This window comes from Echeneis naucrates, chromosome 16, assembly GCF_900963305.1.
Source record: "Echeneis naucrates chromosome 16, fEcheNa1.1, whole genome shotgun sequence".
In the NCBI taxonomy this organism is placed as follows: Eukaryota; Metazoa; Chordata; class Actinopteri; order Carangiformes; family Echeneidae; genus Echeneis; species Echeneis naucrates.
Genome location: NC_042526.1, coordinates 21,460,007 through 21,483,264, shown reverse-complemented (window position 1 = coordinate 21,483,264; position 23,258 = coordinate 21,460,007). Strand labels below are relative to the sequence as shown.

At 37.3% G+C, this 23,258-nt stretch overlaps 1 protein-coding gene across 2 annotated transcripts in view; it reads left to right on the top strand.

The window, feature by feature from the left end:
- LOC115056289 (septin-7-like) overlaps window positions 1-23,258 on the top strand; it is a 43,196-nt gene extending 19,938 nt beyond the window's left edge. For both annotated transcript variants that reach the window (XM_029522609.1, XM_029522608.1), the window contains exons 4-13: window positions 1,466-1,566; window positions 1,664-1,798; window positions 9,145-9,262; window positions 9,681-9,773; window positions 10,493-10,589; window positions 19,054-19,105; window positions 19,319-19,444; window positions 20,520-20,655; window positions 20,965-21,110; window positions 21,641-23,258. In XM_029522609.1, coding sequence (XP_029378469.1) covers window positions 1,466-1,566; window positions 1,664-1,798; window positions 9,145-9,262; window positions 9,681-9,773; window positions 10,493-10,589; window positions 19,054-19,105; window positions 19,319-19,444; window positions 20,520-20,655; window positions 20,965-21,110; window positions 21,641-21,680 — 1,044 coding nt within the window. In that variant the 3' untranslated portion in view covers window positions 21,681-23,258. The remainder of the gene's footprint in view (window positions 1-1,465; window positions 1,567-1,663; window positions 1,799-9,144; window positions 9,263-9,680; window positions 9,774-10,492; window positions 10,590-19,053; window positions 19,106-19,318; window positions 19,445-20,519; window positions 20,656-20,964; window positions 21,111-21,640) is intronic.

Sequence of the window (23,258 nt, the reverse complement as noted above, 5' to 3'; positions counted from 1 at the left end):
TAGTACTACAGTGCATACTGCAATGCTATATTGGATGTTGCAATACCTTCCTACCATTTGGTAGTAGGTGTCAATAAATCAATGTAAATAATCAATGAACGTGGTTCTCAATACAAAAAAGGTTTCTGCATCCACAGTATGTAAAAACACATCCACACACCTACATATATGCTTAATAAACTGACTAGTTTCAACAGTCTTTTGAAAATGTCCATCCAAAAATGTAGGGTTCTATTCTGACACACTGGCCTGGGATGATTGTAGCTTGCTGATGTTGATGTGACTGCCGGTAACTGCTGAGTGCTGTTACTATTTTGAAAACAATATTTCAGGACAGGAACCCAAATTTGAAACCTTTTTTGGAATATGATGTATTTTTGCTTATATTCTCTTTCCTATATGTCTGATAATTGTCTGATATTAATCTGAAAATTTCCCCCACTGAGGGACAAATAAAGGATTATCTTATTTTGCCTGAAAATAACAAATGCGTTTTACCTGAGTATCAATCTTCCATGACCATATTGTAATTTGTGGTATGAAATGAATTTTTCTGGCCCTCTCCATCAAAATTACTTCAAACAAAAAAGGCTTACTTAGCCTCTAGTGCTGAAGATGTTATCGGCCAAATCCTACACCTGGTGTAAATCTCAAAGCCTTTGTTAGTTTCAAACCAACAGCATTATTGTGCTGCACCACCAGCACTAATACTGTTAAAATAGCAAATGCACTATTCTGAGCACTCATTGGTCTTAAAATGAGGTGTAACGTTTGATGCATTGTTACTTTGAGTGAATAGAAAGTGATGGTGAGATTGACAGTGCCATATATTGTCACTTTATTATTATCACACTATTTTAAGCGTGTATTATCGAAAGAATAAAATGTGCCCATATAGACAGCTACACAGAGGACATTTTCACCCCAGTTTTGTAATGAACAAAAATTTATTAGCACTTATAATATATAAAGTTGCCTATGTGATTTGTCCTGCTACTTTTGCATAGCTCTACATAGCCCTTTTTGCCATTTAAGCTGCACAAAGCAGCCAAGTGTGTGTCAGGTCTGGGCTCATTGGAACACATAGAATCTAATTCTATAATGTTTAATTCAATTTCAAACTCAAATTCTAATCATCCATTTCTGAGGAGTTGGTGTTCATCCGTCATTAATTTAGTGCCTGTGCCTGAATGTTGACACATACAATTGGCAGATTTTGGATATCCCCAGCAGGCTGGGTGCTCGTACACTGTGCAAGTGCATCATTAGTGCCCTTCGTGGGAGAGGATAGAACAGACCTACCAAAATGTATTCTCAAGTGTTAAATCCACATTAATGCAGAAAGATGATCCAAACATTTCACATTCAAAGGTTAGATGTTAAGTAAGTAAAGCAGAAGTAATGTGATAACCATGCAAGGGTTTATTGGTAGTGCACTAAATGTGGGAATGTTGGCATGTTTCAGGTGGAGCAGTCTAAAGTCCTGATCAAGGAGGGAGGGGTCCAGCTAACACTCACCATTGTTGATACCCCAGGGTTTGGAGATGCAGTGGACAACAGTAACTGGTGAACACACTTCTAATACATTTTTCAGGAAAATATGTGATTTGGATTTGCTTTTTCTAATCACCCCCTTCCTGATATTTTTCCATCATCTTCTCAGCTGGCAACCAGTCATCAACTACATTGACAGTAAGTGTGAGGACTTCCTCAATGCAGAGTCGAGGGTAAACCGCAGATCAATGCCAGACAACAGAGTCCACTGTTGCCTGTACTTCATCGCCCCCTCTGGACATGGGTAGGTACTGCTTGGGATGAAGGTGGAATGACATGACGTGGGTCCCATAAATGAAAGATAATAATGCCAACAATGAGTTGACATATATATACAGTACAGGCTAAAAGTTTAGACACACTTTCCTATTCATTTGAATGAGAAGGTGTGTCCAAACTTTTGGCCTGTACTGTATATATACATATATATACATATACATATATATATGTATATATGTATATATATATATATATATATATATATGTGTATATATATATATATATATATATATATATATATATATATATATATATATATATATATATGTGTATGTATATATATGTATATATACAGTACAGGCCAAAAGTTTGGACACACCTTCTCATTCAAATGAATAGGAAAGTGTGTCTAAACTTTTAGCCTGTACTGTATATATATGTCATCCATTGTTTACCTAAAAATATGAATTACTTGTATTTAAAAAAATTTGATTGGGATTGGGATTGTTTTGCAGATCAGTTTAGAGTGAGTTAACAGCTAACAACTGATACATAACACCTTTACACGATATATAATTAATATTCATTTCATATACATTTTTAAATAAAGCTCTATTAAAGCAGTCATTCCCAAAGTCCCCCCCCCATTTACCTTATGTATTGTTTCACTGTTGAGAAGATACAAATGAGATAGCCTGTGAACTCCGCCTAAATGCATTTTAACCTCACTTATGTAAGTACTTATGTATGTACATGTGTATGTGTTTTCTATCTCTTGTGCTTAAAACAAAGTTTTAAAGGGCTAAATGATACAGTTGTATTTTAATTTATTTATGAATCTGTCTTGGCTTCATAACTTTAGCAGGCAATTTATTATATGTGTTATAGAATGGAACACAATGCCTTATCACAGCTGTGTCACAATGTGTCACTTCCCAGAAATTCTTTGCTGAAAAGAGTTGGATCTTGAGCTCCGCCGGTTAGATCTTGAGGAGAAAGAGCTTGACAATGATCTGGAGATACGTAAATTGGAAGAAGAAACCAAGCGACAAATTAGAATAAAAGAACTCGAAATACAACAGTCTTCTATGTTTCCAACTAGTTTTGACGAGTTTGACATTAATCTGTCTTTTCGTTTGGTTCCTCCTTTTAATGATAAAGATGTGGATACATTTTTCATTCTTTTTGAGCACGTCGCCATCACTTTAAAATGGCTTAGAGAAATTTGGCCGTTCCTTCTCCAGTGTGTCTTCACGGGAAAAGCCCAGGATGCATATGCATCATTATTGGCGCAAGCTAGCCTTAACTATGATGAAATTAAAGTAGCTGTGCTAAGAGCATACATGCTCATGCCTGAGGCGTATCAGCAGAGATTCCGTAAGCTTAACAAAAAGGACAGTATCACATATGTTGAGTTTGGCAGGGAGAAGGAGGCCTTATTTGATCACTGGTGTCATTCTGAACAGGTGCAAGAGTTTGATAAACTGCAAGATTTAATTCTCTTAGAAGATTTTAGAAACTGCTTACCTGATAAAATTGCAGCATACATTAGTAAGCAGAATGTTGCTGATGTGTCAAAAAGCAGCTGTCTTGGCTGATGAATATGTTCTCACACATAAGTCTTATCCATCCTCAGAATGCAGGCTCTTCAAGCCCTCTGTTCAAAGTCCGGCACTGGCGAATCCAATTGGCGATGATTTAAAGCCAGGGGTAAAAGAAGGTGATAAACCAGTTTTCAAACCAGTTTGCAAAAAGCAAGGACATACTTTAAAAACATGTTTTGCACTTGAAAAGAAAAATAAAACTCCCAAGGCGGTTAACCTGTTGAAAACAGAACCACAATCCCAACAATCAGATTTTCCTTTGCAGCAGGCTTCGGTGAAACCCGATCTTCAGGTTTTTGCTCCCTTTATAATGAAAGGTTTTTTTTCCCTTACAGATGTAGGTCCAAAAGTTCCAGTGACCATCTTAAGGGATAGTGCAGCCTCACAGTCTGTACTACTTGAGGGGGTTTTGCCAGTATCTGAAGAATCCTCTGTTAATACACGCACTTTGGTGCGTAGGTTTGGGATGCAGTGGGTGGGTGTGCCGCTTTACTTCATTCACCTTGACTGTGACCTGGTTAAAGGTTCTGTGGTGGAGGGTGTGAGTACAGAGGTTCCCATTGAGGGCGTTACATTTATTTTGGGAAACGATCTAGCTGGAGGTAAGGGGCTACTTGATCTGGAGGTGTGACTCGTTCCACTCCCTGAACAGTCAGGTGAGTTAGAGCAGAAGTATCCAGGGGTGTTTTGAACGCCACCTCATGTGTCTGACCAGGACGATTGGAGTGTGGAAACGCAAATTGTGGTCCTGCAGTCATTCCAATACAAGGTTCTTCTGTTGGCCCATGATAATCCCCTTGCTGGTCACTTAGGGGTTAATAAAACGTATGACCATGTGTTGCGCTAACCCTAACCCTTCCACCAAGCTCGTTGTTCTTTTCAGGATATAATGGTAAAATAAGTGTGGCCCATAGACAAGGAAATTACCAGCCAGTGTGTGTGACCCACAAAGGTTATATAACCCAATTCTGTGTATGCTCAGTAGAGTTCTGCTCTCATTACTGAGTCAACCAATCAGAAATTAGGAAATCAAAGTACTATGCCAACCAGTAAAACCTGACTATACTAAAGTGAGATGAAAGCCTTTTGACTCTTCACTGGTTTCTACACAGCTCCTTGGTCTTTGCAGGATATAATGGTAAAGTAAGTGTGTCTGTACCGTGGAGAAGAAAGCTGCCAGCCAGTGTTTGTGACCCACAAAAGGTTATATAAGTCGATTCTGCTCATGCTCAAAAGAGTTCTGCTCTCATTGCTGAATCACCCAATCAGCTTGTAGGCTCACAGCAACTCATGGAGGCATGTCTCTCATCTCTCATTTCTCTCTCATCTCTCATCTCTGACACATTTTGTGTCACATAGTGTGTGCATGTCTGGGTTAAATTGGCATCAGTAAAATTATAGTGGGGTTAGGATATAAAACATGGTATATTATGAAATAATGTGGGTGATTCACTAACAACATATTAACAGCAATCATACTGTATATAGTTATCTTTTTCCACAATATGCCACCTTCATGCAGCAAATACTCACATTTGTGCCCAATTCCAAGTTGTCTGCCTCTGTATTCACATTTAATACAACTCAGGCCCTTCTCTATCATTCAAATAGAAATGGGGACCCTACAGAGGAACTACTACTGTAGGGTCTGATTGTCTTTGCTGTCAGCTACATGTTATGTAGTATTCAGTCGTTGTTACCCTCTGCAGGTGACCTACTGAACTACATTTATTTTGGAAAACCATGCATGTAGGACATTTAATGTGCTATTTTCTTCACAATAATACCTCATTTACAGAGCGTGTCTTTCTACCTGCAGCATAATGACAGTATATTTATTGTAAAGAACCACAAATGAGATTTCCGTCATCATTTTTCTGTCACAACTTATTGCGTTCAACAAAGGAGAGCCTCCCGAGCCTATCTCAGCATGCATTTGTTGATGGTGCGTCAAACACCAAAAAGGTGAAGATTATATTATCATGGAGAAAATGCTATTGCAATTGCTTTTTGTATGTGTGTGCGTTTGTGAAAAAAATTTTGCTGCAAGCCAGCAGTTAAATTGAGGCAAGTCAAATTAAGTTACCTTAAAGTAGAAAATAAGATAATCAAGACTTGCAGTGCCATGCTATATGTTTTAGCAGCGACACATATAGCATTAAAAACGCAGACGTTAAAACACAAGAGCATTTAAAAAATGTTGTGAAAAATAATTATCTGGTCCAGGGAGATTTAACATGTTCAAACTATTATGACAACTGGTGTAAACTGCCAATGCTGAAGTGCAATAATTTAACCTTTTTCTTTTTCTTTTTTTTTTTACCAAAGCAGAGGTTTTGAGCCTTGAGCACTTTGTAGAAAAGATATTCATAGGCATTCCCTGAGCCATTGAGGCATGATCAGTATGTTACTCTGGCTGATGTAGCTCTTTTGCTTGCTTATCATGTTGTGGAGAGGTTGTCCAAGACGTCCTGCAGTTTTGGCAGATGTTTCTCTGCCACCACCTCCTCTAGGGTGACCATCTTAGAGCCGATAACATGACTGTGGTTGAAGTTTTTATAATTTCCTGGTAAGAAAAAAACCTTGTCAACTTGGTCAAGCTTGAATATTTTATTACAAATATTAAAAAGCAATAATAAAGTAAAAAGCCAAAAAGTCACAGCCAACAATACTATTTGGCTGAATAGGAATGGAGTTCTTTCACCCAAGTGGGTTAGAGAAGTGTGACAATTCCTCTGTGGTTAGAGCTCAGTTTTTTTTTTTTTTTTTTTTTTTTTTCAATTTTCTTTTTTTATTCAGAAAGGCTTATCTCCATCACATATACCACTATACACATACATTAACTCAGATTGTCAAAAACAGACTTTAACAAAGTTTAAGTGATTCTGTCCATAATATTGCCCTTCTGGCCCTTTATGGACCCAAATTTTTAAGCAATAACACAAAAACAACAGAACCGTCAGATCTGATTGGTTTTACATATTCAGTCCACTTGGTCCAGATCTTATAAAAATTATCTTTCTCAACTTTAAGGGAAAAAGAAACAAACAAACAATTTCGATCCATTCGTCAATGATGGGAGGTTCCACTTTTAACCATTTCCTAGTAGCACATTTCTTACTAGCTGCCAACAATATCGTCAATAGTTTTTTGTCTTTAATGTTCCATGTTTCAAACATTATATCACCCAAAAACATATTCTCGCAATTCAATGGAATGTTCACGTTAAATATATTTTCAATATGTTTGTGGATCTCTTCCCAATACGGTCTTATTACTTGGCAGTCCCAGAAAATGTGGCAGTGGTTGGCTCCATCAGACCCACAGAGTCTCCAACAAGGGTCCCCGCATCCTTGATGGCATTTTTGGATTGGTGTGATAAAGAATTTTGTTATACTTTTCCAACAGAACTCACGCCATGTGTTTGACACGGTTGAGATCCATTGTAGTTGACATATTTTCTCCCACCTCTCTGGTGTGATTATTATCCTTATTTCTGTTTCCCATTTCCTCTTTATGTATTCTGTATTCTCTTGTTTGGATAGTTGTATAGCTTTATATAATTTGGAGATAATTTTGTTGCAAGATCTGGACTTAATTAATGACAAAAATACATCCATGAACCCTGATTCATCTTTTCCTAACACCTCTTTAATGTTTTTGTCATAATAATATCTCACCTGTAGGTACCTAAAAAAAAATCTTCTTTCCCTAGAGCATGATCTAGGGGGAGTAGGGTCTCAAAACTCTTAAGTGCCCCCTTGTGAACAAATGAATAATATGTAGTTAAACCTTTTGTGAGCCATGTCTTAAATCTACCATCAGTTTTATTTGGCATAAAGTCTGAGTCATAAGCACACCACCTCATAATCCTAGATGTGTCTTTTAATCTGCAAATTTTGACTGTTTCCTGCCAGGACTTCAGGAAGCTGCTTGATATAGAGTTGTCTGGGATCTCCTGTTCCTCTTGTAGTTTATTATCACTTAATAAAGCTGTTATTGGAATTCCCTTAAACATTGTTCCTTCTATTTCCTTCTATCCTGCAGTGTAAGTAGGTGAGCACAGGCAGAGCACAGGCAAACCAAAGGCCTCAACTGGGCTGCGTGGTAGTAGTCCTGTAAGCAGGGAAAGCCCATTCCCCCCTTATCTTTTCTTAACTGTAATGTTTTAAATTTGATTCTGGCCCTTTTCCCTTGCCACAGATATCTCGCTATTAGTCTGTCCCACTCCAAAAACTGTTTGGATGGTATTTTAACTGGTAAGCATTGAAAAAGGTACAACATCCATGGAAGAATATTCATCCTGATTGACTCTATCCGGGAGCTTAAACTTAAAAAGGGGATAACATTCCATCTTTGTATATCAGTTTTTATCTTTGAGTTTAATGAGTCATAATTGATGTTGTATAGTTTCGTGACGTCCCTAGGTAGAGAGACTCCCAAATATTTAATGGATTTAGCGTCCCATTTCCAATTGTACCTGGTCCTAATTTAAGGTGGAGGGTCATAATTAAATGTTAATGCTTGGGTTTTACTAATGTTAATTTTATAACTACAAACTAAACCAAATTCCTCTAGCAATTCCATCAATTTTGGGAGTGTCTGAGTAAGTTGTGTTATACTTATCAATAAATCATCAGCGAATAGGGCCAGTTTTTGCTCCCCAGATGCCATTGTTACCCCTTTTATATCAGCCCTCTGCTTAATTAGTAGACCTTTGGGTTCTATAAACAAGACAAACAGGAGTGGCAATGCACAACACCCCTGCCTCGTTCCTCTTTCTAGAGTGAATGAATTAGTTAAGCTTCCATTGATTTTGACTCTAGCTGTTGGTTTGTTATATAACGCTGCAAATGTGTTAATTACAGTTGTATGAAAGCCAAATTTTGAAAGTACTTTATATATACTTGTATATAAGAATGACCACCTCACTGAGTCAAATGCTTTCTCAGCGTTCCAACTCAATATCATTGTCTCCAGTTTTTGATGTGTGACTTGTCTCATAACGTGCAGCGTTTTCCTAATGTTATCTTGGGTCTGTCTTTGTCTAACAAAGCCAGTTTGGTCCTTGTGTATTAGTACTGGTAATATTACCTCTATTCGTTACGTGTAAATAGTTTATAGGTATTTAGGAGACTTACAGGACAGTAATTCCCACACAACAATTTGTCTTTCCCCTCCTTAGGTATGATTGAAATCATTGCCTCCCTCCGCGAGGGGGGGATATCTTTGTTCTCCAAAATCCAATTGAATGTCTTTTGGTTTGAGCTCAGTTTTATACATGTACCTTATGTAAGTTAAAGATCACACCAGTATCACAGGTCTCCTGTCTACTGTTTGCTCGGGGTCTAATCTAATGCCTCCTGTCCTAAAATAATGAGATTTTACAACTGACCTAACAGTATACTGAAAGCCTTTGAATAATGGTTAAATGATTAGGACCTCATGTCTCTGACAGAACAGGTTTTAACCAACTGGACATAATTAATTCAAAACATTTAGTTGGGATCGCCTTCACAGCCACCAGCCTTTTTGATGAGCTTATTGAGGCTGTTGGTGTCCTTTGCTGTAGGGCCACAGCCGCAGCACACCACAGGAAAAATGATGGTAGTGACTAAAATGATGTGAAGCATTGTGTGGCCTGAGCCATCTCAAGAAGCAGAGTTCACTCATGCCTTGTTGTTTCTCAAGCGTGTAGCAAATTTATTTGATGTTGATTTAGGTCACTGGTCAATCGTCCATTGTGTTCTTTCTCTCTCTCCATCAGTTTGAAGCCGCTGGACATTGAGTTCATGAAGAGACTGCATGACAAAGTCAACGTCATCCCTCTCATAGCAAAAGCTGACACTCTGACCCCAGAAGAGTGCCAACTTTTTAAAAAACAGGTATTTGTGTTTGTGTTTGTAATTATCTCATCCCTGACCCATGGCTCTCTGGAGGCTTGTTCTTACATTAAGGCAGCTAGGGACTCAGTACTTCCAGCCAATTCCTGAAAAATGGATAACCTGCTCATAAAATGTTGTTCCAGGTTATACATTTCTGGTGAATCTGCAATTTAAATTTTTTTATGTGAACTTTTGATAGACCTATGCTGCTTCATTCTCCCAGTATTCTTGTTATGCCAAGCAAATCTAAGATTTAAATAACAGGAAATATTTCTATCTAAATAATTTCTTTAACTGTGTAAAGATTCTAAAAATAATAGAAAGAGAAATTCAAAACCTTTTTAAAATCCAAATATGTTTTAATCTATATACTGTGTGTGCATGTAACCATTAATCTGAGTACTCTTTACTTTTTCAGATAATGAAAGAGATACAGGAGCACAAAATCAAAATTTATGAATTTCCAGACACAGAGGATGACGACGACAACAAGCTCATCCGAAAGATTAAGGTAATGAAGCAGACAGTCTTTCTAATAATTAAAAAAATCAACTATTTCTTCTGACTGATCTTAGTAGTAAAAATGCAGAGGGGTCAAAGGTTCCGAGTTAAAGTACCAAAGTATGAAAAAGTTTTTATATCTTATATCACATTTTCTTGCAAATCATGATTGAATCAGGTGCTCTTTATGTTAACTTGATTTGCCATACGTAGCTGTCCAAGATGTTGGGTCTGAATATGCGTCACTGCACATGTTCAACTCAGCACAAGTAATACTGCAACAAACTCAGCCCAGCCTAAACTACTGGAGCCAGTGGAAGAAAATTTGTTTCATAATAAGCAAATCGTCTTAAAACACAATATTAATTAATAAAATAGATTTATTCCCCAATTCTCAAAATATTATTATTATTATTATTTTAGAAATGGCTTCATAAAAGAGAACTTTGCTAAGCAAGCTAGCCAACCTTCGATTAACCCACAGGGCTCTTGATTGTATTAACCTTTTGTTAGCTGTTGGCTTGCCAGCTAAAGTATTATACTTGTTAGCCTTGCAAGTAGTCTTTATATATCACCAATCCTGTAGGACTGCTTTACTTTCAGAGCAGTTTTCAGTGTGACCAGTCTCTAAAAACTCTCAATGTGAATCTAAGCCAGTGGCATCAATGCCAAACAAGGATGAGTTATTTATTCAGATGTGAAATAAAATTGGGTGCCTTCTCTTTCCAGGAGAAGATGCCATTGGCCGTAGTTGGCAGCAATGTTGTTATTGAAGTGAACGGCAAGAAGGTCAGAGGTCGCCAGTACCCATGGGGCGTGGCAGAAGGTAGGTCTACGGCCAAAAGGGAAGAACACAACTTCCACTTTGTGACCTAAGCAGCTTTGATCAACACTGAAGACTTATTAGGGAATTTTTAATTATTTATTTCACAATAAATGCTTGTATGATTATACCTTTGTGAGATAGTGAGAGTGAAGCATGTTGACATTTGTTGAAGTTATATATATCTGCAAATATCTAGCTGGTAGAATCTGTGACACACAGTGCATGTTCCCTGCTTTCAGCCCATGTATCTACTGAATGTATGAACTACCAGGCTAAAAAAAAGGAAATATTTTCTATCATTGAAGGGGATTGATTCTGACAGGTGTGCTTTATTAGATGGCCATGTTTCAGGTGATAACATTATTTGGTTGCGCTTCCAGTTATTCTTTGCCATGAACAACCATCTGTTGCACAGGGTGTCGGACTTAAGTGCTATTCTAGCACTAGGACCAACTTCATTGAATGGTGGTCAAGCTCCATTATCTCGAACCCACCAATGAATAGTTGCTTGTATTCATGTAGAAGCTTTTTATGTTTTACATTGTATCAGTTCAACTATTGTGCTCTGTGAAAGATTCTCACAGCCACCAGAATCTTAGACCAAAACAAATGCTGACTAAGCCACACCTTCATGCCGTTTTTTTGAAAGAAAGGAGAAAGTGGACCGTGAGGGATTCCTTCAACTTTCTTTGTGCTTCCTCTGATAGGTCATTGTTTGTGGTACAGTCTGTCAGTCAAACTCTGCTTTGTCATCTATTCTACCTTAAGTGGTACCATGATAGACATCCTGATGTATTGAAGAGGTCTTGAAAGTTAAGACTAAATGCTTGAACTTGAAGAGAAAAATTTAACTGAGGCAATAAACCAATTGGAAGTAGGGCCATTTTCACATAGACTTCTAGACAATCTGATTTCTGTTTACAAGCCGTGGAGTTTCTCACCCCCAACATCCAAAGCTTCACTTTTAAGCCGCAGAGTCAACATTCATTCATTCATCTTCTGCTGCTTATCCGTTTCTGGCTTGTGGGGGGTGCTGGAGGCAATCCCAACTCACATTGGGCGAGGGTGGGGTACACCCTCAACAGGTCACGAGACCATCACAGGGCCAACACACAGACACAGACAGAGACCAACACCCACTCACACTCACACTCAGACCTACGGACAATTTAGAGTCACAAATTTACCCAAACGATTTGAAACCCATGCAGGCACAGGGAGAACATGCAAACTCCGCACACAAAGGCCCCAGGCCGGGAACCACAACCTTCTTGTTGTGAGGCAACAGTGCTTACTACTATGCAACCATGCTGCATGTATTATTTAATTTCAACTTAAATTTAGCAGTAAGCGACATAAATTTTTTGATTTTTAAAATTAAACAATTTTTGTGCCCAGATTGACACCATAGGGTATTCCGTTCTTATTCTCTAGGACACCAAAAATAATGTTGGCAACTCTTTCTATTAATATCAGACAATTAACCTCATCCAGTGGGTACTTGCTGTGTCCCATTGACGACAAGGTGAACTCAGAAGCACGGAGAGAACATGCAAACTCCAACACAGAAAGGCCTCAGGCCTGGGAACCAAACCCTCAACCTTATTTTTCTTATTCTGGGTCAACAGCATTAACCACTATGCTGCCGTGCTGTCTCTAGAGCAAACATTCCTTTTAAGACATTTTGGATGTCTTGATGCTCCACCTGCTGTCAGGATTAAGACGAGTTGTCACCACACCTGTGCACTGGTGGTGGTGGTTTCTTCAGTGGAGGAAATATCCAGAGATCATGTTCACCTTAAAGATGTTGCTTTTATCTTAATGCCGTTTAATGGCATGTGTAAGCTCATTTGTTGCTGGTGCCTGTGTGTTCAAATGCGGTGAAGGCTAGCTGTTTTATAAAGAACAGCTAGCCTTCACCGCTAAAAAGACTCAGATGCATGGACATCAACATCTCCCAGATAGGTTACTTGAAACAGAACAAAGAGACTCACATTACAACACTCAGAGAGGGGGTCTGACTTTGTTATACAATAATTAAGTTTAATATCTTTTGCAGAACTTTGACCCCCAGATCATGGGGTTGCCCTAGTTACTGTTCAACAAATAGAAGGTTCTATGGCAGTTAATCCAGTTTTACTTTGCTATAACCTATCCCTTGTCACTTCAATACACATGCACACTATTTCTACCCGTTTGGTCTTGATCAAAAATTGATGGTCCTTTATGGTGTGTGTTCTGATAAAGTTGCATTTAGCACTGAATGACCTAGCTGACATCAGCCTTTCACCTTTTCACTATTATATGGAATGAAGTGTAGTTGCTCCTTCCAATGTTTCATTTGTATTAAAGTCCCCTGAAAGATGATATGTTGTATCTATCTTTGCATAAAGTAATATATATTTTGTCTCTGTGGTCTTTCACCTTTCATTCTTTTTTTCTCTCTTTTTTCTTTTTTCTTCACTTATTCTTTTCCATGACTGACAGAGGGCATTTTTGGTAAACAACACAATTTTTTTACTTTATTTCAATCTAACCCCTCCCGCCCTCAACACACTCTGCGTCCCCCAGGGTGTCCCCTAAACTCTCCAATCTCTCCTTTCCCTCTACTTTTATGTTGCTGCGTTGTCTCAGCATAAGGCTAATGGCCAAGCCAATGTTCTAATTAGACTTGGGCTGAATACATATGGGAACTTTTCCTCAAACATTTGAAAACAAAGAAGAATATGAAATATGAAATTGTGTACACCAAAATTATTCATGTGTTCCCCACCAAATGTAGGACTAGATCCTGAGGGCTTGAAAAACTTGCAATACTCTTTAAAGCCAGCATTTGTCATTTATATCTCATATTTTACTGATAAAATAAATTATGTGGAGACAATAGTAATAGGGTGAATACAGAGCATATGTTTTACTGATAATCCACCAATGCCCTGGGTTTATTTTAACCATATATCCATTCAGCTATAAACACAAAATGTAATCCTTTGTCATCCTCCCCATATAATGTGGTGTGAATTAAAGACAGAATAAAAAAAAGTGGCACATACTATCTGGTTTTCATTTGAAGCAGAAATGTTAATAATGAGCTATAAAATACATCTGAAATGTTATGTATTTTGGGGCAATTTAGAAAGTTTTGCTGATACATGGTTAATCCACCAGACACCACTGACAACTTAGTCTAGAATGTTGTTTATTCTGTTGTTTATTATTTCTTCGCGGTGTGTATGTCTTTTGTCCTCAACGCTAGTTCAAAAAAAAAAATTCACTTTATGAAATTTTTATGAACAATGAGCCTGACTCTGAGTCTAAAATGGTAAAATATCTCTATGTCCAAATCAAACATATCCAAGTTCTTCATAAAAAGAGAGAAAATAAATAAATAAATAAATAAATCCACAACCATTAAAAAGAAAAAAATATTGCATGCTACACCAGAACAAATTACCAATTCCAAATTGTATTGCTTTGTTTTTTTTAAGATTTTATTCATTTCAACAGAAGATTTAAATAATATAATCTGTCCTTAGTTTTTTTTTTTTTTATAATAGTGTATGCCAGGAATAACTGAACAAAAGAGCTAGTGATGTAGCAGGGGGACTCATGAATGATAGTTTTTGTTTTTATCCCTACAGCCTAATTTGGAAGTCGATCAATAAATTAATCTTTCAGAACCTCCCTGAATGTTCACGCTAATCGAGCGCTATTGCAATTTATGCCTTACCATTTCTATTAGCTTTAACAGCTCACCACAGTCATTACTGAGATACGGGAACAATGTTACATTACCACAAAGCTTGATAGGATGAGAGACATCAGCAGTCAGTTGATAAAACAACAGTTAACCTAGATCCCACATGATTTAAACCATTTTTTATCAGTTTGGACTAACTGCTGTTGGTTGGTCCTTAAGAATACACAAAAATTACTGCACCAAATATGATGCAGTAATGGGGAGCAGGGCAGATCTAGATCATTTATGAATTAGAATTTTGTAATGTACAATGTATAGCCCTGGCCTTGGTGACGAGCTGCACTCTCTGGAAGTAAAAATGAAAATCTGACATGTTCACCTCTTTCAGTGTTCAAAATGAAAGGCTTTGCTTTAAATCCTGTCAAACCATTTTCCTGATCCATCAGACATTTTTATCATGCCAAGGTGTTCCCAGATCTCAGCAATTAACATGGAGATCATACTATGATCATTACAATGTATTTTGACTAAAAATTGCAATTATAATGCATACATGCTGGTAACTAATGCGAATTACAGTATAAGTTGCATTAGATGATGTTCATTCTAGGATGCTCAGGAAGCTTCCAAAACCTTGATTATTTTTGTCTCAGGTGTGATGCTGTGAATAGTCTTGAAGAAAACAAGAGGCTGATTGCTGCTTAACGTCCAGCTGCAATAGATCTATCATTCTAATGCTGTGGTTCCCTTCTTTGCTCCTGTGGTATACCATGTAGCAGTTCCATTTAATCTTAGCTGTGCTTTACCAGGTGATTGAAAAGTTGCCAACAGGGGAAAATGTGCTGCGGCAGCTAAACCTTCTCATTAAGAGCAAAAAACTGCAAATGCAAAAGCAATGCAGATTTAAAAGCCACACATGCAAGTGCTAAAAAAATAGATAGATGAAACATGCAAAAAGAAACATGCTGCAGATATAAAAATGATACAAAAACACACAATGCCTAACCTCCACCCAAGCACTGTGTATCCAGACAACCAAATGGAAGTGATCCACGACTCCAAGGGGAGGGCGAAGTGGATGCTGGAAGCTGCTGATGGCTTGATGAAGTAAACTTGTCACCACCGGAATACTGTAATAAAAAAATATTAGCCTTTTAATCAATTGTGAGCAACGCTTTCAGCATTAATATACATATATTTAATAAAATAAATTTATAAAATGCTATTATAAAGCTGTCAAATGAAAACATTTTATTTATTATTATACTGTATAAACTTATGAAGTTGGAAAGAAACATCTGCAGCAATGACATCAGACCTGGAAGAAAAGAGAGAAGAATCAAATCCTTTGATTTGCATTATTTTCTACTGCTTTTCTACTACTTTTCTACTTTTTTGTTTCGTTTTTGAATTTTCATCTCAGAATATGCAGCTCAGTTTGAGCTGTTGCAGTGCATTTGCCCCTGTTGCCCACTTTACAATTCAGCACCCTGAATTTTGTTTGACTTGAATCAGTTGTGCTGGAGTAAAGTGAGAAAGGTTTAAGTCTTAAAGCATCACCGGGCCAAGGATTGGGATCCACCAGCCTAACGCATTGCTTATAGGTTCATGAGCATTGGCAAGTTAGTGTTTTGCAAAAGGGCATGTAATAGCCGTTGCACTCATCAAGTTAACATGTGGCTTGATAGCATGAATTTTCAAACATTGAATTTTAAATGTAGAAGTATGGTGTTTGGAAAAGGAGTCCCGCATACACACTTGTTTGCATGTTTTAGTTCAAATGTTTTGTGCTGTTGAATCATCGAACCAATGCAGTATATTATTATGATCTAAATAATCTATACTAGCAGATAAAGCAGTCAGGCTCAAAACACCTGATGGATGGAGACAGTTTATTCAAAAATCCATGTCTCACTGATTGAAGGATACCAACTAAAGTGACATGCAGTAAGCAAAACATCGAAATATACATCAGGTATTTTGGTCATTCATCAACAAGTAAGATCTGTTTACTACTGTATGAACCTTTTTTTCCCCCATGACCCTTGACCTCACTTAACTCCTCTACTTTTTCCTCATTGAGTCTTTCCACAGATGGTAATGCATAGATCATATAACTTACCACACTCCCTCCCCCTCTACAAACCTAAATCAGTTAGCTTGGACACATGCAGGCTGTGGTGTTGATCCAGGCCAAATCTGGGCTGAATCTGGGCCAAAACGTGGGTTGTTTCTGGGTCCAAAGTGGGCCAGGTCTAAGCCATATTATACCCAGCTGCTCAAGACCCAGATTTAGCCACCTGCTGGGCGCAGACAGTAACTGAAAAACCATACCCCTCCCCTTCGTCAGAGCTCCCCCCTCTAGAAGAGACAGGAGGTCAATGGCTGGCTTGGGATGCCAAGGGGCAGGACTGCTTAAGTTTCATCAATGGTAAGGTGTCCTCCTTATTTGCTCCCCGATGATGATGCCACTTGGAGGAAAGCTTACCAGAATATACAAGGAGTTGTATATCAATGAAGAGGAGACTGAAGATCAACTGCACACAGGAGTTCAGCAGTCCTTTTTCTGAATCCCGTCGGACCATGTCATGTCTTTGTTGTCTTTGTTGCTTAGATGAAGACTTACAACCTTCTAACTATACTAAAGAACGAAGACCAGTTCTGTTCAATTTTCTCACTGAGAATCCCTGCGTGTTCTAACTATGTCAGGGTCCCACAGATGCAGGCTGTGATCAGATAGGTGTTTTTCTCAGGCTCAACTACACAAACTCGGTTATTAATCAACCACCAAAGTAAGCTGTCTTAAGTCTTTCTTTCCATAAGACTCAACAATAATGCTCAATGGTATTTTTTTTTTTTTTTACTATTGAAGCTGCTTTAATAAAACAATTTGTCAAAAGCTGGTCAAAACAAATGGTAACTGCTTTCAACAAATGAGCTCTGAAAAACAGTAGACATTTATTTTATTATTAGTTTGGTGTGACAAGTGGCTTAGGGTGGCTAATGACTAATGTCTGCAAATGTTACTTAAGCGTCAGTGTACGTAATGGTGTCAACCTGATATCATTTAATCATTTTTACTTGTGATACTGAACCTTTAAGTTACTCTTTCAATAGTTTTATCAAACAACATCCAACAAAACATTCCACAGTTCAAAATGTAAAGCACTCCATAGTGAGAAGTAATGTGAAAGTGTTCGGAGACCTGAAAAAGGTATTATACACTGTCAACTAAGGCCATAGTATTTTATTTAACTTAAGTTTTTCAGTCATATCTTTAAACTAGAAAGAAATGTGAAAAGACCTGCAAACCTCATCCCTTCTACACAATAGAAAGGGTAATCCAGAAGTTTGAAATTGGGTTCTGCTGTTCTCTTGTTTGTTCACAAATGGCCTGCAAGTTGCCTGTAGGCTGATTGTCAGCTTTCTGCAGATGTAATTCAGTTGCTGCCACATAATCAACTCATTTTGAATTTGAAAAAGGCAACAAGCACGTCTTTCCAAATTACAAAATATGACTCAAGTGAACACTTTAAAAGCAAGAAAGGAGGAAGGTTTATGAACATAAACAGTTTTAGATCTAAAACTGAGATTTGATGGGCATATAAAGAAGGTTTTAAGCAGTAGCCACGCTTAATTGATTTAAATTAACTGAACACTATATACCCAAGGGTGCACAGTACAATTAACTCAATTGTCAGAGCTTTATCATTCCTAACTAGGAGTCCTTGTAATGGCAACTATAAAATAGGTATCTAGACCGGAACACTTAGATCAGAGATCTAAATTCAATGGCATGTTCTAGAATCATCTTTTAATTGTATTGTCCCTTTCAAATAAATAACAAAACTGAAAAAAGAAGAAGTATAATTACTTATAACTTATAAAATTACTTATTCTTATTTTGCATACATGACTGTTTAGCAAAACTAGTTAACAGCCAACAAGCTACTGGTCCAACTTGTAGTTTTAATACTATAGAATGTATGGATATGAGGCTGGTGTATTGTAGAAATGTATAATGAATTCAGTGGTCTTGCTGTCTGTTCCACAATATGTTTGTGAGCATGCCTAAATAGATCAGTGATTCTGAAATTGGCTGCACAGCAGTGGTTGGTTAGAGTTTTCCAGGAAAGACGTAATTAGTGGGCCCATATTTACTGAGGCCTATTTTCCTCAATACAAACTATTAAGTTTGAGTGCTCAAAATCATCCTATGTGATCATGGCCTCGTCTCGTTCCCCTTGTTGTATCTCTCTGTTAATGTGCTTTTATAACTAATGATGTTGTGTACTTTTTGTACTGTCACCTTAAACAATGGCTACACGTGAAAACCTTTGTTTTAAAGAGATGAATGAACCACCTTGCATATGAAATGTGTGTTTGAACCATGAGATAAGTAGCATAATTGTAACTCTGTAATGTTTTGCTTGTTATTTATTGTCATCCAAGTTCCACCATATAAAACCCACAGTACCATAGTATTTAATACACCATGAACACAATAATAACAATTTTGCCGGGACTGCCTCTACATATGAACACGGCTGAAGATAAATCAAATATTACTTTTTTATTGTCCTGACAGTGACGCTATTTGTAAGAAAATCTGTATAGGTTGAATGATCAAATTCGTTTTAGCTCAAGGACAGATGATTATATTACAACTCTGATTTCTTTTCGAAGTGTTGAAGAGTAACAACTTTGGCATCTGTGTCTGTCATCTTCCCTCTCTTTCTTCCTATCTCTGCCTATGTGTTTCAGTGGAGAATGGGGAACACTGCGATTTCACTGTGCTTCGCAACATGTTGATCAGGTGAGACAGTGCTTGATTTTACAGATTAAAAATTGTTCACCTTTTGATAAATGGAACAACTTGTCAAGCCTAATACTCAGATTCCAGGTCAACTAAATTAAGAAATTGAATCTTTAATCTTGTTGAATTAGTATATTTATTTTGTTTGGTTTGGATGAGCCAACTTTTAACCTCCCTAATTGGTGTTTTGCCCCACCCAACCTTTCCAAATAGGACTCATATGCAGGATTTGAAAGATGTCACCAACAATGTCCACTATGAGAATTACCGCAGTAAGAAACTTGCCGCCGTCACCTGTAATGGAGTGGACACATCAAAGACCAAGGGACAGCTCACTAAGTACGGAGCATTTACTCCATATAGTATTATTCTGGTTTTAAGATTACATATTTATATGTTCATTTTTTTATTTTTCTTAGGGTTTTTTTGTGTGTGTGTGTTTGTTTGTTTGTTTTTATGATTTTGGTTATAAAGCAGGTTTAGGTTCACATTCCACAGATAAATACAAAGAAGTTCATGGCTGCCTTCAGCCATTCCAAAAGCTCAGGTCACATGGATCCACCAAAAAACTTTGCACGATTTGGTTTCTCTGAGTATTTATTTGCAACTGCTTTTTTTTTTTTTTTTTTTTTTTTTTTTAATTTTGAAATGTATATATTTAAAATTGATCTCAACAAAAGAAAAAATAAATTTTCAAATAGGAATGCAATTGTTTTTGATAACTTTTTGTCAGTATTAAGCAGAATTGTAAAGCAAAGATGGAGATGATTTGCGACTCAGAATGATGAATGAGACCATTTCAGGAAAATAGCAAAAACATATACCTCATTGCTTCAAAATCAATAGGGATTGAGCAACATTCACCGCTCTGACCCATAAAAATAGGCTCCTATTGCAAGCATACAGCACCTTAGAAGAGAGAGCAGAGAGAGCCTTGAAGCGGACTTCTTAGGAAAAACAGTATGTTTAGAGCTTGTATCCTGTCCCATTTTGACTTTTTGATATTTTGAGGAGAAAATGATCGCCCCAAATTTGGTACTTCCTGCCATTTATCTCAACATTATCAGTACCTTGTTTCAAACCAAGATTACATCTATCCAAATTTGCCTCCACTCGGCTTGAGCAGAACATTAATATTGCGGTTTTGCACTTTCCTGTTACTGAGTCAAAGACTAATTTCACAGCTTTGTAAATTACGTTATGACTTGGAATGTGGTAAACAAACATTCAAACAGTTCAACTCTTCAATGACAGGTTTGCTTCTACCTGAGATGGTAAATACAGTTATATGATAATATATAGTGAACAAACTGAAATTTAAAATATGACAAAACCCATCATATATTGCCATGCAAGCTTAGCGGAGTCTTTGAACACAGAATGGTGTGTCCTAACTAATTTCTGTAATCAACAGGAGTCCCCTAGCACAAATGGAGGAGGAGCGCAGGGAACATGTGATGAAAATGAAGAAGATGGAGGCAGAAATGGAACAAGTCTTCGAAATGAAGGTTAAGGAGAAGAAGCAGAAACTTAAGGATTCAGAGGCTGAGGTGTGTTTGACGATCAGTGTATCTGTATCATGTATCTTGTATGTGAGTTCAGCAACACAGGCTTCAAACTCCCTCAAATTATGTGCATAACACCAATGCTGTAGACCTTGGGTTATTTTCTCCAGCCAAATTTAATTTCTAATGTCTTTGTTATTTGAGTAAATCTGCCCATTCAACTCAAAGAACCTTGAGAATGAACTATGGTATGCTATGAAAGAGGCGACCCACAATGGAGACCTAACCTGCGTGTGAGTGTGTGAGCGCATGAACTCAATTTAATGGCTGACTAACAAATGTTGCCATCCTCAGCTGGAGCGACGCCACGAACAGATGAAAAGGAACTTGGAGGCGCAGTATAAAGAGCTAGAGGAGAAGAGGCGGGTGTTTGAGGAGGAGAAGGCCAACTGGGAGGCTCAGCAGAGAATTCTTGAACAACAGAAACTGGATGCCTCCAAGTTCGTAACACATCATCACCATACACATTAATTCATTCACTATTCACATTTCAAGTGTTTTGGTATTCGCATGTGTTATGTCTTGTGTTATTTTTACACTATTCAAGTATTTTTAAGTCTAGAAAAGGGGTTAGGGGTTAGGGTTAGAATTTCCTGGTCACCTTGTAGCCATTAGTTCAAGCCCTTAGTTGTTGCACAGTAAAGTATATTATTCTTTTATTTAAATATAGATTTTTTTGGTGATATTATAAAACATTTTTTCAGTCCAGCACTGTGAAGGACTGTGTTAAGTTGATAACATTGTTAGCTACATTACAGTATTAGCCATGTCTAAGTATGGTGGTAGGGTTAGGGTGTTTTTACTCTTCCTTAGAGTGTCAGTATTGTGAACAAAGTAACTTAAATAATCTAATTTCAGGATACTCCAGGTCCAGGTCCCTGCAAAGCTTAATGAGTTTGTTTGTTTTTTTGTTAATGATAATGCACCTGAGAGGAAATTAATGTTCTCTATTTTCACTCTTTTCACACAGGACAATGGAAAAGAACAAGAAGAAAGGAAAAATCTTTTGAAGGGAGACACTACTTATTTCTTGAGTTATACACAAATTCATCTTCTTTCTGAAGCTCACATCTACTCTGGCCCCAAAACATAGCAGCCCACATGTTTTTCTCAGCAGAGTTTTATTGTGCTTTTTGCAACTTGTTAAGACTTTTGGATTTCCTTGAGGAAAGCCCATGGTTGTGAAAGTCTATTTTCCTGAATTTCCTGACAGAGGAGAAGCCTAAATTCTTCTGAGCGTACAGTACCAAGTAAATACATTACAGAGACTATGCCTAGCCGTTTGTACACATTGTAGTTGTATGTTCTCTAGATATTGATAGATATGCAGATATACGTACTACCTTCTTCCTGTATGATCTTTTTTATTATTTTGAAAATGTAACACAAGTGTAAAGACTTAAACATTCAAGTCAATCTAATGTCTTGGGAGCGTGTTAGGAAAAGTTAGTGAATGTGAGTAAAGGTAACTAAATCAGGTGGTTGCTGTGAAAGATACAGTCAGGTTGAAATTAAGGCCAGGTCCCACAAACAAGTGGAAGAAATACTTCTTCTTTTCTTGTTTTAGGTACTGAATGGACAGTTTTTAAACTAGCGGGCAGTCTTTATGCAAACACACTAACCAGTCAAGAAAATGAGTCTGATCAGTCACTGTAGTCTTTGGAACATCTTTTCACAATGCCCAGCTTCTTTCTTTCTCCTGGTATTTTATTCAAAAATAATAAGTGAGGAAGAGATAATAAAGGCAAGGAAAAATCTGCTGGTTATAAAATTCATCAGCTCAGTCAATAGTACAAATACTCATTTTACAATAAACTAACAGAACTTATTTTCCCAAAAGAAAGTAATTGTTCTGCCTGTTTCTAATATTTTCTTACAGTACTTATCAAGTTTTCTGTCATAAACCTCAAAAGATGTCCAACTTCAAAAATGTTTTTCTTTAAATTCAATGTGATGGTGAAATTTCTACCATCAACTCCTGTATCATAACTGACAAAAGACCTTCCCTTAATTGTAGAGCCATTTATGAAGAATTAGGTGGCTTTAGTCTCCCAAGATAGAAGGCATTAAAGAGTTAATAAGTATACAATCTATCTATTATCTTGCATGTATCTGCTATGGTCTAAAGTTATGAACAAGGTCATAGGTAATGCAAGATGTTATGCAAACACCTCTTTGGTTTCTACAACTTCATCTAACAGTGGACATTTTGTGATCTATTGTTATATCGTGACCTGAACCCCAGTGTCCAGATTAGTTTGTTTTTCTCTCTCTCTCTCTCTTAAGATTTGCTTGAGGAGTGAAAGGGAATGGGAGGAAGGAGAGTGACCTGGACCTAGACTCCTAATCATGGGGCATGCACTCCACCCATTGTCCATGTTTTTTACATTTTCAACCAAGGGTCAATACAGTTTAAATTATTTCTCCATGGACTTCCCCAAGACCACAGACCCCCAAGAGCACAGAAAAGTGTGCCAATTTAGCAGTAGCTATATCTGACCTCTTCAATATTTTACATAAACGCTTATGCATTCCAAAAAAAAAAAGAAAAGAAAATGTTGCCCTTTGCTTTCCTGTCAAACAGAAAA